This window comes from Saccostrea echinata, unplaced genomic scaffold (genome assembly GCF_033153115.1).
Source record: "Saccostrea echinata isolate AGI-Se365-2 ecotype Australia unplaced genomic scaffold, CSIRO_AGI_Sech_v1 ptg000059l, whole genome shotgun sequence".
Taxonomy (NCBI): Eukaryota; Metazoa; Mollusca; class Bivalvia; order Ostreida; family Ostreidae; genus Saccostrea; species Saccostrea echinata.
This window is the reverse complement of record NW_026889808.1, coordinates 1,802,604-1,817,468: the sequence shown is the minus strand read 5'-3', so window position 1 is coordinate 1,817,468 and position 14,865 is coordinate 1,802,604. Positions and strand designations below refer to the sequence as shown.

The following is a 14,865-nucleotide window of genomic DNA, read 5'->3' as shown; positions in this document are numbered from 1 at the left end:
CCCAATAAGCAGATCTCCATTTGAAGGAGAGCAGAAAAGACACAGCGGTTCCCATGGATTGTTATCCTCATCAATGTACAATATGTTTCATTGTTAAATATTTTGATGTTATTTATGTTGTCTATGTATGGAAGATCTCCTTGTCTTGTCACTGTGTGTACACAATTATTATTTTTACATTTATCTAGAACACTAATAGAACTGATACCATTTGTGTCTGAAAAGGTTAGATTGATCAAATCGCTGACCTAGGCGCCGTCTGGTGTGACAAAGGAGATATGGCGACTAACATTATAATTACTGTACAGCCAATGTCTCACTTTAAAAGATTTCTCTAACACTTGCGGAGACATTAGTTTCAACAGCTGTCCATTTCTTACTTGTCTTTTTTCAGTCTCTGTAATTGAGATTCTTCCTATATATAGAATCTTGAATATATTTTCTTGGTTGATTTCCTCTGTTGGAGAGTAAACTTTTATTGTCATCATAGCAGGGTTGTCACATTTCTTTGGGATTTTAGTTTTCTTAAAGATTAAAGGAATTGTTTCGCTTTATTTGCTGACTGTTCAAATCTATGTTCAAGTTTCTGTAAGGATTCAATTTGTCTCCGTTGCTGTTGAAGTCTAGCTTGTTGCTCACAGATGTCATCTAGTACGATGTGTATCTGATCCTTTTGCCTCTCGGCTTTGATATTTATGTTTTCCTGGAGTTTGAGATTTCCGTTTGACAAGATTTAATATCGGAATTGATTCCTGACTGGATACAACGATTATGTAGAGTAATCGCATTTTTGATGTGCAAAATTCTTAATGTAACTATGTTGCTTCTTCTGAGTTTGATACACTAACGTTATATCCTTATTTTCATGCCCTATGTGCTCTTCACAGCTAGAACAAACAGGAAGCTTCCACATTAAACACCATGTATCACAGAACATGTTCTGATGCCTCTCACAAATCTCTATTATCATGAATTCACCATCTTTATACATGTACCTTAAGTGTTTGGTCACTACATTGTGGTATTTGGTGTCAAAGTCTTTCAAATGTTTCTCCTTACAGAGAACACACAAGTGATTTTTACATGTATTGCATTTTTCTCACACTGTGAACACTTTTGGTATTTTTGAGCGTGTTGGGAAGGATACACTCATTATTCTATGGTACTGTTTTTTTCTTGAACTTCTTTCTCCATCAAGTTTCTTTCGCTACTCATTCATAATTGTGAAGCAATCTACATGTAAATAATAAATATAAACAATGTATCAAGAATCATACAAAAACACCTATTAACGATTTTGTTTCTCTAGGACCAAATATATCTTAAGCCACTCAGCCTTGAAAATAATATTTTTTCTGGAGCTTGGAAATTTCTGTTTGACAAGATTTGAAATCGGAATTGATTCCTAACTTGATACAACGACTATGTAGCATAATCTCAATTCTGATGTGATTATTTTTCCTGGCGAGTTAAATTAACCGAATTCATATTTTGAATTTCATGTCTTAAGTTATCTACAAATGAAAAAAGATGAAGATAATGAACAGTAATTGATCTAAAACGATCTACAAACAATACAAATCTGTGAACAGGGAATACAACACTGACCTCCATAAATTCCATAGCCGGTGGGATCAGGTGCCTAGGAGGAAGAAACATCCCATGTAGAACAAATAGAAAACTTACAATCAAGACATCACACCAAGTGATTGCCAAACAATTTTACCAAGTGTACACATTAACCATACATATAACAGTATAAAGCCGATAAACTATTACCTTGTTAATCTTTAAATGAAATGTTCGTATCTTTCCATATCAAAATGGATAACCCTTTCCCCGTACCAAAATTACTTGGAAGACAAAAATGGTTTTATTCTAGCCATATTTATAGCGATTCTAATAGTTGTAAAAATTTAAAACATAAAACTAATTTAAAAAAAGAAAAAGAAAAATAAGGTCCTTCACCCCTCTGATAAGATTAAAATTCGTCACTATGATAAATTGGATGTACATATACTATTTTTCCTTTATGAAAGTAATATGTTAATGGTCCATTTCTATCATCCCCCCCTGCAAGGTCTGCTTAAATTGTTTTATTAAAATTAACATGAAGTATAGGCACAAATTACCCTGTGTGCGGCGAGGGGTCTGGGGGCCGCCCAAGGCCCCAAGCGGGTCCAGGGCAGCGCCCTGGTAGGGGGTTCAGGGGGGCGAAGCCCCCCGACGGAAAATGAATTTCACGATTTTGAGACCCCTGGGTGACAAATTCTGGGCGTTTAAAATACAAAATTTTGAGTCTCTTTAAAATGAAATTTCATATTAAGTAGAAAAGCTAAGAACATGCAGTCCAACTTCTTAACCAGAAAACTTTAGTTAAAAGAGTTTTCATATTTTTTCGGCGTAATCAAATTTAGAACTTGAAAAAGATAGTTATTAAAAAAGTATTCAAAAATAATCAGACACAAAGCAATGTTTTACAATAAATAATAAACAAATATTTTTTTTTTCAGAAAAAAGCTAGTCTACCCACAAAGAAGTGGTAAATTTGGGTGGACAGCAATAAAAAAGTTCATTGCTTCTATTTCAAATCAATTTAATTAATTATTAATACCAAACATAGCATATCTAGTGAGCGTCAAGGGAGTTTTATATCTATATTTATAATTACATGTACTTGCATATAGAAATTTTCAAGACATTTTATAGGAGTTCCTACAGTGAAACAGTCGTATAACTATTGCAGGTTATTATAATTGTACTTTGCACAGGTCGGTGGTTATTTATACATTCATGATTATTTTCTCTCTTTTTTACAGTTTTGTTTGTAAGTTTTTTTTTTCTGAAAAAAAAAATTAAGTGTAGGCACGTGCCTTAAGTGCTTAATGGCAGCTACGCCACTGGTATGAAAAACATCAGTCAGCATTTGACTTAATGATAGATTGTATTTGCTGACAAGGTCATTGTATCGACCATAGAACTTACGAAATGATGACTTTAAACGAGACTGCTGATATTGTTGTTTCATCGACTTGTTTGTCAATAACTTACCTCGTTTTAGAAATTGTTCATATGTAGAGCATGCTCGAGCGTATCGAATCAACTGAGAGATATGAACCCCGTATGCAGATGATTAAGGTACATGTATATTGCTGCATAAGTAAGGGACGTTGACGATTGAAAAATAAAAGTCATCACGTTAATCATAAAGCTTTGTTGTTAGGTTACCATTTACGTCCTTTTCTAGTAAAATATACAACTATGAAGCAGATGTGTCAGGCTCTGTGGTATCTTTTATCTCAACGTCACAAGGATATATTGTATCGACATAAGAATGGAAATAGCCATTGTTAATTGACAATACGTCGTCGATATATCTAAATGTCGAGTTGAAGGCCACGGCAAGTGTTTTCTTCTTTTCACGTACAAGATTTGGACAAATTCTGCTTCATATGAATACAAAAAAAGGTCTGCTAATAACGGGGCACAATGGGTACCCATGGGAATTCCAATAGATTGTTGGAAGACCTGGTCTCCAAAAACTACATAGATATTTTCAATCAGAAACTCAAGCATCTGTTTAATGTCAACTTCAGAGTACTTGTGTGTACAATCAGAATGTTTTTTAACAAAATAATTTTGCAAATGACCAATGACAAGGTAAGTAAATTTACGAGTTCCATTTTTATTGAAAAAGCAGTAAATATATTCTGTTTTTCGTCTTTTAATTATACATGTACAGTTTATGATTAAAAAAAATATGAAGCCAATCTTTCAGTTCATCTCATTTATTGCAAAACTGCACTTCTATTAAGCTACAAATTTTCAATCCACAACATTATTTATTATCTAGCTTACATTTTATGTTTAATAACTTGTAATAGGACTTCAACTGCTTTATATTTAATCACATAAATGGTTTCCATATTTCATGAAAAAAAAACCCCAAAAGTAAGTGATAAGTACTAACACAAGATCAATTTATACAAAAGATCATGTTATATATAAACTTTATTTATTTTAGAATCTTCCATTCTCACGTGACCAATCAACTTGAGGCGGAGCCACTCGAGTCTACAAAAAAAAGACAAGAATGTAATGAAATTTATGTTTTTTACAATTCAAAATGACCTACATAAATAAATAAAAAATAATATACATAATCAAAGGGTGTAAAAGTTTTAATCCTTTAAAAAGATAACTGTTCCCTTTTAACCAGAATTCTCTGTTAAGACTGTACATGTAGCTCTACTGGCTACTTAAATAATATGACAGTAAAACCTGGAATTTTGAAAACCCCTTTATTAATTCTACATTTGCAGGATTGTGTACCCTGGTTTTTTAAGTGTGTAGCATTTTTTGTTGTAATCAAATCAATACATTACAACAGTAATATTTTGCAAGTCTTCAGTTTTCTTTCTCAGGTAACTACAGCAATTCCAGTAAGTCTCATTTTAACCACATGTGTAGGTTTTATTAAAATCATACCAAAACTGTAGGAGAAAAATTTTGAAAAAAGTTTACAGACAAAACAGACATACAGATATTTACAATCACATGTTTAACCAACAGAGGTAAAAGCTAAAGAAGTGTTTTACTGTGTTTTTACTTAATCTATTCATTTTATAGACGTTCTCTCCTCTTATATGAATCGATATCTAAAATAGATACAAAATTAATATCACATATAAGTCTGGTATTTATAAGTTTACAAGTAATGACAGTTTATAAATACAAAATTAATATCACATATAAGTCTGGTATTTATAAGTTTACAAGTAATGACAGTTTATAGATACAAAATTAATATCACATATAAGTCTGGTATTTATAAGTTTACAAGTAATGACAGTTTATAAATGGATACAAAATTAATATCACATATAAGTCTGGTATTTATCAGTTTACAAGTAATGACAGTTTATAAATGGATACAAAATTAATATCACATATAAGTCTGGAATTTATAAGTTTACAAGTAATGACAGTTTATAAATGGATACAAAATAAATATCACATATAAGTCTGGTATTTATAAGTTTACAAGTAATGACAGTTTATAAATGGATACAAAATAAATATCACATATAAGTCTGGTATTCATAAGTTTACAAGTAATGACAGTTTATAGATACAAAATAAATATCACATATAAGTCTGGTATTTATAAGTTTACAAGTAATGACAGTTTATAAATGGATACAAAATTAATATCACATAATTATAAGTCTGGTATTTATAAGTTTACAAGTAATGACAGTTTATAGATACAAAATAAATATCACATATAAGTCTGGTATTTATAAGTTTACAAGTAATGACAGTTTATAGATACAAAATTAATATCACATATAAGTCTGGTATTTATAAGTTTACAAGTAATGACAGTTTATAAATGGATACAAAATTAATATCACATATAAGTCTGGTATTTATAAGTTTACAAGTAATGACAGTTTATAGATACAAAATAAATATCACATATAAGTCTGGTATTTATAAGTTTACAAGTAATGACAGTTTATAAATGGATACAAAATTAATATCACATATAAGTCTGGTATTTATAAGTTTACAAGTAATGACAGTTTATAAATGGATACAAAATTAATATCACATATAAGTCTGGTATTTATAAGTTTACAAGTAATGACAGTTTATAAATGGAAACAAAAAGACTACAGGTGTTTACTCTTAAAGTCAGATTACAGTCTGTAAACTGTACTACCAAAATGACATTTCCTTATTCCGAATATCCAACCTGATATAACAATAAGGAATGTCTCATCTACCTAGAAGCACAATTAGACGAGCTTTATGATAAAAAGTGTAAAGGTGCCTTTGTAAGATCACGATCAAAATGGATATTAGAAGGTGAAAAATGTTCAAAAATTTTTCTTAATCTAGAAAAAAGTAGACAAAAACAAAATGTAATAAAAGAACTAAAGGTAAATGACAATAATATAGAGACTACTGATGACATTTTAGGCGCTATGTGCGACTTTTATGAAAATCTATACTCTTCAAATAATATACCAGATGATGGCATTGATAACTATTTATCTTCATTTGAGTTAGAAAATACAGTGAGCGAAAGCGATGCTAATTTCTGTGAACAATTTCCCTCTCTGGAAGAATGCACTGATGCAGTGTTTAATCTAAAAGCTAACAAATCTCCTGGTCTAGATGGCCTTACAAATGAATTTTACCAATGTTTTTGGAAAGATATAAAACATTTATTTTACGAGGCATTGAAAAGTATTTTCGAAAATGAACGAATGAGTTTTTCACAGAGAGTTGCAGTTATCTCCCTTTTATACAAGAAAGGCGATGAAAAAAATTTAAAAAATTATCGTCCGATCAGCTTGACTAATACTGATTACAAAATAATTGCATTTATATTTGCAAAAAGACTACAAAAAGTTATTGGAAATATAATCAATGAAAATCAATCAGCATATATTAAAGGGAGATATATTGGTGAAAATGCCAGAATTATTTTAGATATTTTAGAATACTGTGAAGAAACTAATAATGATGGAATATTGCTATTTTTAGACTTTGAAAAGGCTTTTGGCTCGATGGAATGGAATTTTTTATTAAAAACTTTAGAGAAATACAACCTAAAAACAAATTTTTTAAAATGGATGAAAATTCTTTATAAAAATCCAGTTTTTCGATTAAAAAACAATGAGTTGGTATCCAAAACATGTATTATGTCTAGGGGAATTCGTCAGGGGTGTCCGATCTCGGCGATATTATTTTTATTTGTCGCTGATATTCTAGCTCTTAAAATCAATAGTAACGACCAAATTTCTGGGATTAAACTTTCTGATAGCAGTAGAGAATATAAACATATGTCCATCATGCTGATGATCTTACATTGTTTCATAAAAATTTGGAATCAATGAAAGAATGTCTTAAGACAATACACGAGTTTTCAAATTATGCTGGATCGAAGTTGAATATAGATAAAACTGAATGCATATTGACAGGGGCATTGAGGCATATTAGAGACAAAATAGAAGGTATTATTAGTTACATAGTTTTTTAGTGACAGGGTACGGGATGATACCTGGTTAGTAAATTTCATACCTGGCGAGGCGAAGCCGAGCCAGGTATGGAATTTACTAACCAGGTATCATCCCGTACCCTGTCACTACAAAACTATGTAACGAATTTACCCCACCGATAAAATATTTATGCATCGTCTGTGGTTTGTAAAATTGTTTTTCTCTCTCTATATATGTTTCATCACTCATACAATGCCTATTATGACGTCACGTTGTGTGACGTTATGTTGTTTTGCGAGTGTTACGTACTGACAGTTTTGAAGACTTTCAGTAAAGGGAGAAAAAGGTTCCATCTTCGTTACTTACATTAGTTAACTGTAACATTGTCAACAGACACTCGGCAAATCGCGTGAACTCGAGTTGTTCGAACAATACAAAAGAACGATAACTCCGTATCGACCATGTATTGATTTTCAAGCGACTAAGTATAAGTAATACACCCCCTTCACGTGACAGACTTCAACCAATCGTAAGCCAGGATTTCATCGAAAAATCAACAGAGGTGGGGTAAAAAAGTTAATACTTCATCACTTAAATGTTTGGGCATATACATAGGTATAAATAAAGAGGAATGCTATAGAAAAAAAATTGGATTTATAAGTGCGAAAATATGCAAAAACTCTTTGAATCATGGAAAAAAAGAAAACTTATAATTTTTGGTAAGACTGAAATCATAAACAGTTTAGGTATAGGTAAATTTATCTATGTTGCGTCTATCTTACCTATTCCGCGAGAAAACGAACTAAAAAAAATAAGTAAATTTATTTTCAACTTCCTTTGGGATTCCAGAGACAGAATTAAGCGAAATACATTAATTGGTAAAATAGAAGAAGGGGGGATTGGAGTAGCAGATATACTTACCAAGTTCCAAGCATTAAAAGCTACTTGGATACCAAGACTTGTGGATAATGCTAATCACAATTCTATGCTTTCCCACCTTGACAATTTGTTAGGGGTGTATAATGTAAATTTTGAATATATATTAAAAACCAACAGTACTGGTTTGACCGACTTTGACTCCTTTAAAAGACTGCCTTTGTTCTATAAAGAAATCTTTATTTATTTCAATCAATGTAAAAAACTTCCTGATATAAAGAAAACGAGTATTAACGAAAGTTTACAAGAACCGATCTGGAATAATAGACTGTTTCTGTATAAGGGAAAAACGGTTTTCTTTAAAAATTGGGTTAAAAATATAAAATATGTAAAAGATCTCTTTTCAGATGGTGGATTTAAAACCATCGAAAACATAGGAGAAGAAATTCAAAAAAAGTCAAATTTATTGTGTGAATATAAAATGATCAAGACAATTTTTAAATATATTAGAGAAAAAAGTGAAGATCAACAATATAAATTTATTAACATAAAGAACAAAAGGTATTTTAATTTTCATGGAAATTATTGTAGGGCTGAAAGCAAGAAATGTAAATTTTTCTATGATATCCTTATAAGTAAAAAAGTTATTCCGTCAAAACATCAGCGAATACTTGGAGAAATGTTCAATGTTAGTCAAAAAATGTGGAAATCTATTTATCAGCAAAAGATTAAACTGGCTTTAGATAAAAACATTGCGGAATTCAATTACAAATTATTGCACAATTTACTTTGTTGTAAAAAATATATGGTAAAGTGGAAAAAGGATACCACAGACAAGTGTTCTCTTTGTTCTGTTGTAGAAGACATGCAACATCTTATTTTTGAAGGTAGAAATGTATGGGATATAGCTTCAACTGTGTTTATAGTTTACATTCAATGGAAAGATACTGTTATCGGTTTATATTTTGAACGTAACCAGAAAACATGCTTTCTGAACAATTTTATTTCCTTTATTGCATTAAAAATATATAAATACAAAATGTTTTGTAGAATAGAAAATCTTGACAAAACTGAATACAATATTGTACATCATATTAAAAAATCTACAGTATTTTGGTGTAAAGTAATTAAGTTTTGTAATTATGCTCTAAATGTAGATATTATTGGAAAATTTATAAAATTACTGTAATTTGTTATAGTATATAGATATAAGTTTATAAAACTAAAAAAAAAATCTGTTCATGTAATCTCTATGTATTAAATTAATTTATTTTTATAAGAAAAATTAAACAATTCCCGCTGCTAGATGGTTTCTGTCCCTCTAGTAGTGCTGCTGAAGGGGAACCCAAGGACTGAGTGAATGTATGTGATTTCCCCTTTCGACAGCAATGGGAATGTATTAATATTCATACAATATTAAATAAACTTGTACTTTTCTTTTCTTCTGGTTGTAAAATTAATGTATATGTATATATGTATGATTATGTGTGTGTGTATACAACTCCATAATTATCATTATTTATTTTTCATCTACAAGTAATATTATTATTATGTCATCATCCTGCGAGATGATGTAAGACTAATTTATGCTATAATTGTATTTCGATGGAGCTTAGTCAGGGCCCCATCCCTGGCAGCTGCCATAAAGATTTGTGTAGGGAATTCAAATGTTATAGTATAGGTCTGGGAAATAAAATTAAAAAAAAAAAAAAAAAAAAAAAAAAGTATGAATCATCTTTCAGGTTTGACCACCATTTGTATAAAAATATTACTAGTAATCTATGTATACATGGACATAGCTCTCATTAAAAAGGGAGAGTTATATGTACTTGAATATGTATCAATAATTTCAAATATATACATTTGTGGTATCTCTCTATTATATAAACATGCAGAGAGCAAATATCTTCATACCTGTATGAAGTTTTTCGAAGGTCATAGGTCATTACGTGACCTAATCACACAGCGCAGTAATATCTACATAAAAAGACTTACTCCACTAAGCAATATAGCATGTTTTTCATGCATAAAAATGTACAAAATACGCAAGTAAAATAATAGTCATTTTATTTACAATGTAAACGAGTATTTAATACAGTTTTTGATCGGTTTTACATAGAGAATAGAAAACTACATGTTATAAGTTCCACGTCTGAGCTGCATAGTCTCAACGTTTACCCTTATTTTTCTCGCAGACCTCTGAATGCTATAATTTTTTTTCATTAAACTTTACTCACAATAAATTTGAAAATCTGTTGAAAAATATCAATGTAATGCAATCACGCCACAAACAGCTGACAAACACTGCACTTTGGAAGTTCGGTAGGCACACCTCCATCATCGAGATCGTTGTGACGTTGTCTTAACAATGTAAGCTGCTAGCTGTCGCCAGTGTCTCCACGTCAACATCATAAATTAATAAATATGCCTTACTAAAATCGTAGATTTTATGTTTTTGATCAAATTTTGTACTTGATTTCAAGTTATCTGGTCCGGACAAGTGTCTCCATCCATCCCTTTCCGACCGAAATTCCTCCAACTTTTTATTATCAAACATCGGACGTGTTTCTTGTGTTTTTTAACATCGAATATGGGTTCTCATGAATACAAAAATTCCCAGACACCAATATGCTCACTATAATTGATCATAAGTAGCCTTTCACAGAATATTCCCTTCAAAACAGAATCTTTTGCCTGATGAATTTGAAGCGTGACCGCTTTTCAAGCCGATTTACACCTAGCGTAATTTGTCAAAATCTACGACGTACAGTTAGTGCAATATTTATATTCGATTACATTCTATTGTCCGTCTCAAATGTATATATAAGTAATAAATAACAAGTTTAAAAACTTCAATGGGAATTGAAGTGGGTCGGTACGTGATCAAATCTTCTGAGAAGGCCTTCGGCCTTCACAGGATTTGATCACGTGACCGACCCACTTCAATTCCCATTAAAATTTTTAAACTTGTTATTTATTTCTTAAATGTACATGTACTTGTTAGTTCCTTAAGTGTCTGTACTGTACCTATACATTATTTACTTTTATATATAATTCCCTCTAAGATATTCACGTTTCTGTATATGTCTGTATATACGGATTACAGTGTCCCGCCATGATCCGACCCAGAGAAGATGTGATCTGTGATCATAACTTATGGTGTATGGATCTTTTATTCCTTGTTCTTCTGTCAGTAGCACTGACAGGAACTGACCATCTTTGTCTATGATTTGTACGGTCCTGCTGTAAGATTCACAAACTAGGATGTGGGCCAGAGCATCTGTACAAATTCCATATGGTCTAAATTTTGACCCTTGTGAATTTCCTTTGAAGGAGAAGCGATGTGTTCCAATAGAGTCTGTCACCACTATAACACCTAAGCCAGAGTCATTTTTATTCAAATCAGAAACAATCACATCTCCATTGAGGTTTTCTGTGATATATCTGGGATTATCGTACAGTTCCTGACCTGGGTTGTGTCGGAGTTTTTGTCCTTTACTGTTGTATCGTCCTACCTTGGCTTTATTTGTATCCGAACTCATCATCCCAATAAGGAAATCTCCATTTAAGGGAGAGCAGTAGAGACAGAATGGTTTCCAAGGTTCTGCTATCATCCTTAATGTAGACTTAGTTTTATTGTTCAACGAGAGTTTGTTGATTTTGTAATACGTATCTATGTATACAAGATTGCCTTCTCTAGTCACTGTGTGTACACCATCCTTGATTATGTCGATATATTTAATGTCAAGATAATGTAAACTTTCACCCGTTGTGTCTGTCAAGTTTAAATCGTTCCAACTGCTGACCCAGGCAGTGTCTGGTGTCACACAGGAAATATGACCAATAAAATTAGACATAAACCATTTACTCTTCACCTTGAAAGATTTCTGTAACACTGGTGGAGACACCACTTTATATATCTGTTCATTTCTTACTTCTCTTTTTCTGGTCTCTGTAACTTGGATTCGTCCCAGGCAATTGAAAACATTAGCTTTGTTGATTTCCTCACTCAGAGAGTGAACTGTGACTATTGATGTACTGGGAGTGTCATTTATATTGAAAACATTGGTTTCCTTAAAGAATAAAAGAAACTGTATCGCTCTGTTTGCTAACTGTTCAGTCATGCATACACGTTTTTGTATGGATCTTATGCGTCTTCTTTGCTGTTTCTGTTTAGAGTTGAAGTAACATTTTAGTTTTACCCTGGTGTCCTCTGTAACATCTTCCAATACTATATCTATCTGATCCTTCAGTCTTTCAGCTTTGATTATCATATTTTTCTGGAGTTTGGAGATTTCTGTTTGACAAGATCTGAAATCAGAATTGATTCCTGACTGGATACCACGATTATGCAGCATGATCTCACTTTTTACAAGAACAGTTCTTTGCTGGTGTTGTTTTTGCTGAATTTTATACACCAATTTTATATCCTGAGGTATATGACTTACGTGCTCTACACAGTTAGAACAAATAGGAAGCTTACACAAAAGGCACCACATTTCACAGGCCATGTTTGGGTGTTTCTCACAAGTCTCTAGTAACATAAAGTCTCCATATTTTAAGCGATCAATCACTACATTGTGGAGTTTTGTGTCAAAGTCTATTACATGTTCCTCCTTACAGGGTACACATAAATCTTGTTTACATGTCCTGCAGTAGTATTCTGCACTGCTCCTACACTGTGAACATTCTGGTGGTTTCAGCTGTGTTGGGGATGATTTATTCATAATGCTATAGAAATATTAAGTGTATCAGCCTCTTTTGGTTGTTCAATTTTCTTCCTTGGCTTTTTAATATTGTGGAACAAACTACAAATAAACAAGAGACTAAATTTCACAAAATTAATAATCTAAAATAACTTACTTTTTTTGTAAATGTATACGTAATGAAACCAAAACTTTGGCCGAAAATTATCAAGATAGCACTTGTGTGAAATTGTGAATATATATTTAGATTTTATATGAATTTACTAAGTACTTACAAGTGCATTTAATAATTTTTATTGGGCTTTAAGAATTCATTATATGCCTGCAAATCTTTCATCTAGATATCTATATCTCTTAGCTGCTACGCTATTTCCATTCACAGTTCAATCACTACATTTAAAATGATATCATTCCTATTGTATTTATACATGTACTGTACTTTTTCAAATTTATAATTAAAATTATATTTCCTCTTTCATTTGATGCTAAATAGTTTTCTAGGACATATTAGTCACATTTATACAATAATCTTTAAACGATATGCATTAAACACCTTAAAAGATATCAAAACAATCGCCTTATCAAACTAGATATATGCCTACTTGTACAGGTCTGGTACAATCACTAGATTTAGCTACGTAGCTTTATTTACCTACCTGAAGTAGCTTTATTTAGCTGCTAAATCAAACTTATTTCTTAAAGAAGAATTTTTCCCAGAAAGTGCAGAAAATTGCACTTTGATGTAGTGATAATTTTCAACTTTGAACTCATCTGAAAACAATTCATGAAAAAATCACTGTTGGAGATGTGTCTTTTTTTGCGCAATTGCAATCAAAGTTCTAAAAGTTTTGGGGCTATATACAACAGTTAATTTGTGACCTAACAGTTACTTCTTGAGTGTAATAACAAAGAAAACCAGTTTTGGTTAACATGAGCACAATGTGAAGTTATCATACTTATCCACGCCTCATCGTGCACAAGGTGTGTACAGTTACTCAAACAATGGGAATACATATTTTCCTTAAAAGTGATCAAACGCAGCAATGTTAAAACTATCTCTGCTTTAGATTGCTTTTTAAATGATACCTAGAATAAATATTAGTACACATTTTCTTGCGACTTTTTGTCTTTTTAAAATAAAAAGCAAAATTGTTAAAAGTTGCCTTGAAATAGCTAAATAAAGCTACCTGAGGTAGGTAAATAAAGCTACGGTAGGTAATTTTAGCTACGTAGCTAAATGTACTGATTGTACTGGACCTGTTGTACCTGAATAATAAACTTCTTCAGTTCATTTGTATGTGTGTAGCCACAACTCTCACCGACCATAATGGATACAAGTAAACAACCAATCAATCAAAATAATGAAGTAATCAAAGAAGTAAAATGTTTTAAAATAAATAACTTTACATAAACAGCAGCTGGCAGACTAAAACATAACATTGTTGGTGGATCCGAAATTACGGAAATATCATTGTTTACATTGTTATTTTTGGGAATGACGAACCCGATCGGGATTGTATTTCCAACGTCAATCGTCAGAGGCTCTTTTATTTAAACTCTTAAATCTTCTAAAAACCATGGCCTCCAGGGCAATTCTTTACACCAAAGAATATAGGAAAAAATTTTCCACTCAGACTTTTGACTTACGAGACTGAACTCAGTTAAAAGACAACATTCTGTTGGCGACAATCGCTTTCTTTTATTGATCCAGTTTATAAATCTCTTCTTAGAAGATGTCTTTCAGATTTAAGCTTCTCAGGAACGGATTTGTTTGGGGCATTTTGTTGACAAAAATTATACTAAGAGGGATTGATCGAGAAGTAAAAAACTCAGAAATGCATATTTCCAATATAAATAATTAAAAAAAAAAAATAAATGGCAATGAAATATTATTATTCATCAAAAACAACAACAACAACAACAACAACAACAAAACAAACAAAATAAAATAAAACAAAAAAACCAAACAAACAAACAAACAACAACAACAAAACCAAAACAAAACAAAAACAAAAACTAAAGGTGATTTTTAAGAAGATTCGTTTTTTTTTTTTAGATTTCAAATCATTCTAATTTACGATTCATTAGAATTAAAACATATCATTATATATATCCGAAACTTTTTGAGCGAAACGTCAACACATATCTACGACGGTTAGTGCAAACTCTGCACCAAAGATATACCGCGGCCTTTATTCTCCGTTGTATATGTATGAAAATAAGATTTTCCCGCCGTATCAGAAGATCGATTGAATGATTGTATGTTGTTT

The 14,865-nt window shown here is 31.5% G+C and overlaps 1 protein-coding gene across 1 annotated transcript; it reads right to left on the bottom strand.

Moving 5' to 3' along the window:
- Positions 1 to 10,887: 10,887 nt before the first annotated feature.
- On the bottom strand, positions 10,888 to 13,934 carry LOC133174754 (uncharacterized). The gene is made up of 2 exons (XM_061309847.1): positions 13,862 to 13,934; positions 10,888 to 12,697 (listed from the first exon to the last, which is right to left on the bottom strand). Exon 2 carries the CDS (start codon positions 12,614 to 12,616, stop codon positions 10,934 to 10,936), a length of 1,683 nt encoding a protein of 560 aa, XP_061165831.1. The 5' UTR covers positions 12,617 to 12,697; positions 13,862 to 13,934; the 3' UTR covers positions 10,888 to 10,933.
- Positions 13,935 to 14,865: the final 931 nt, after the last annotated feature.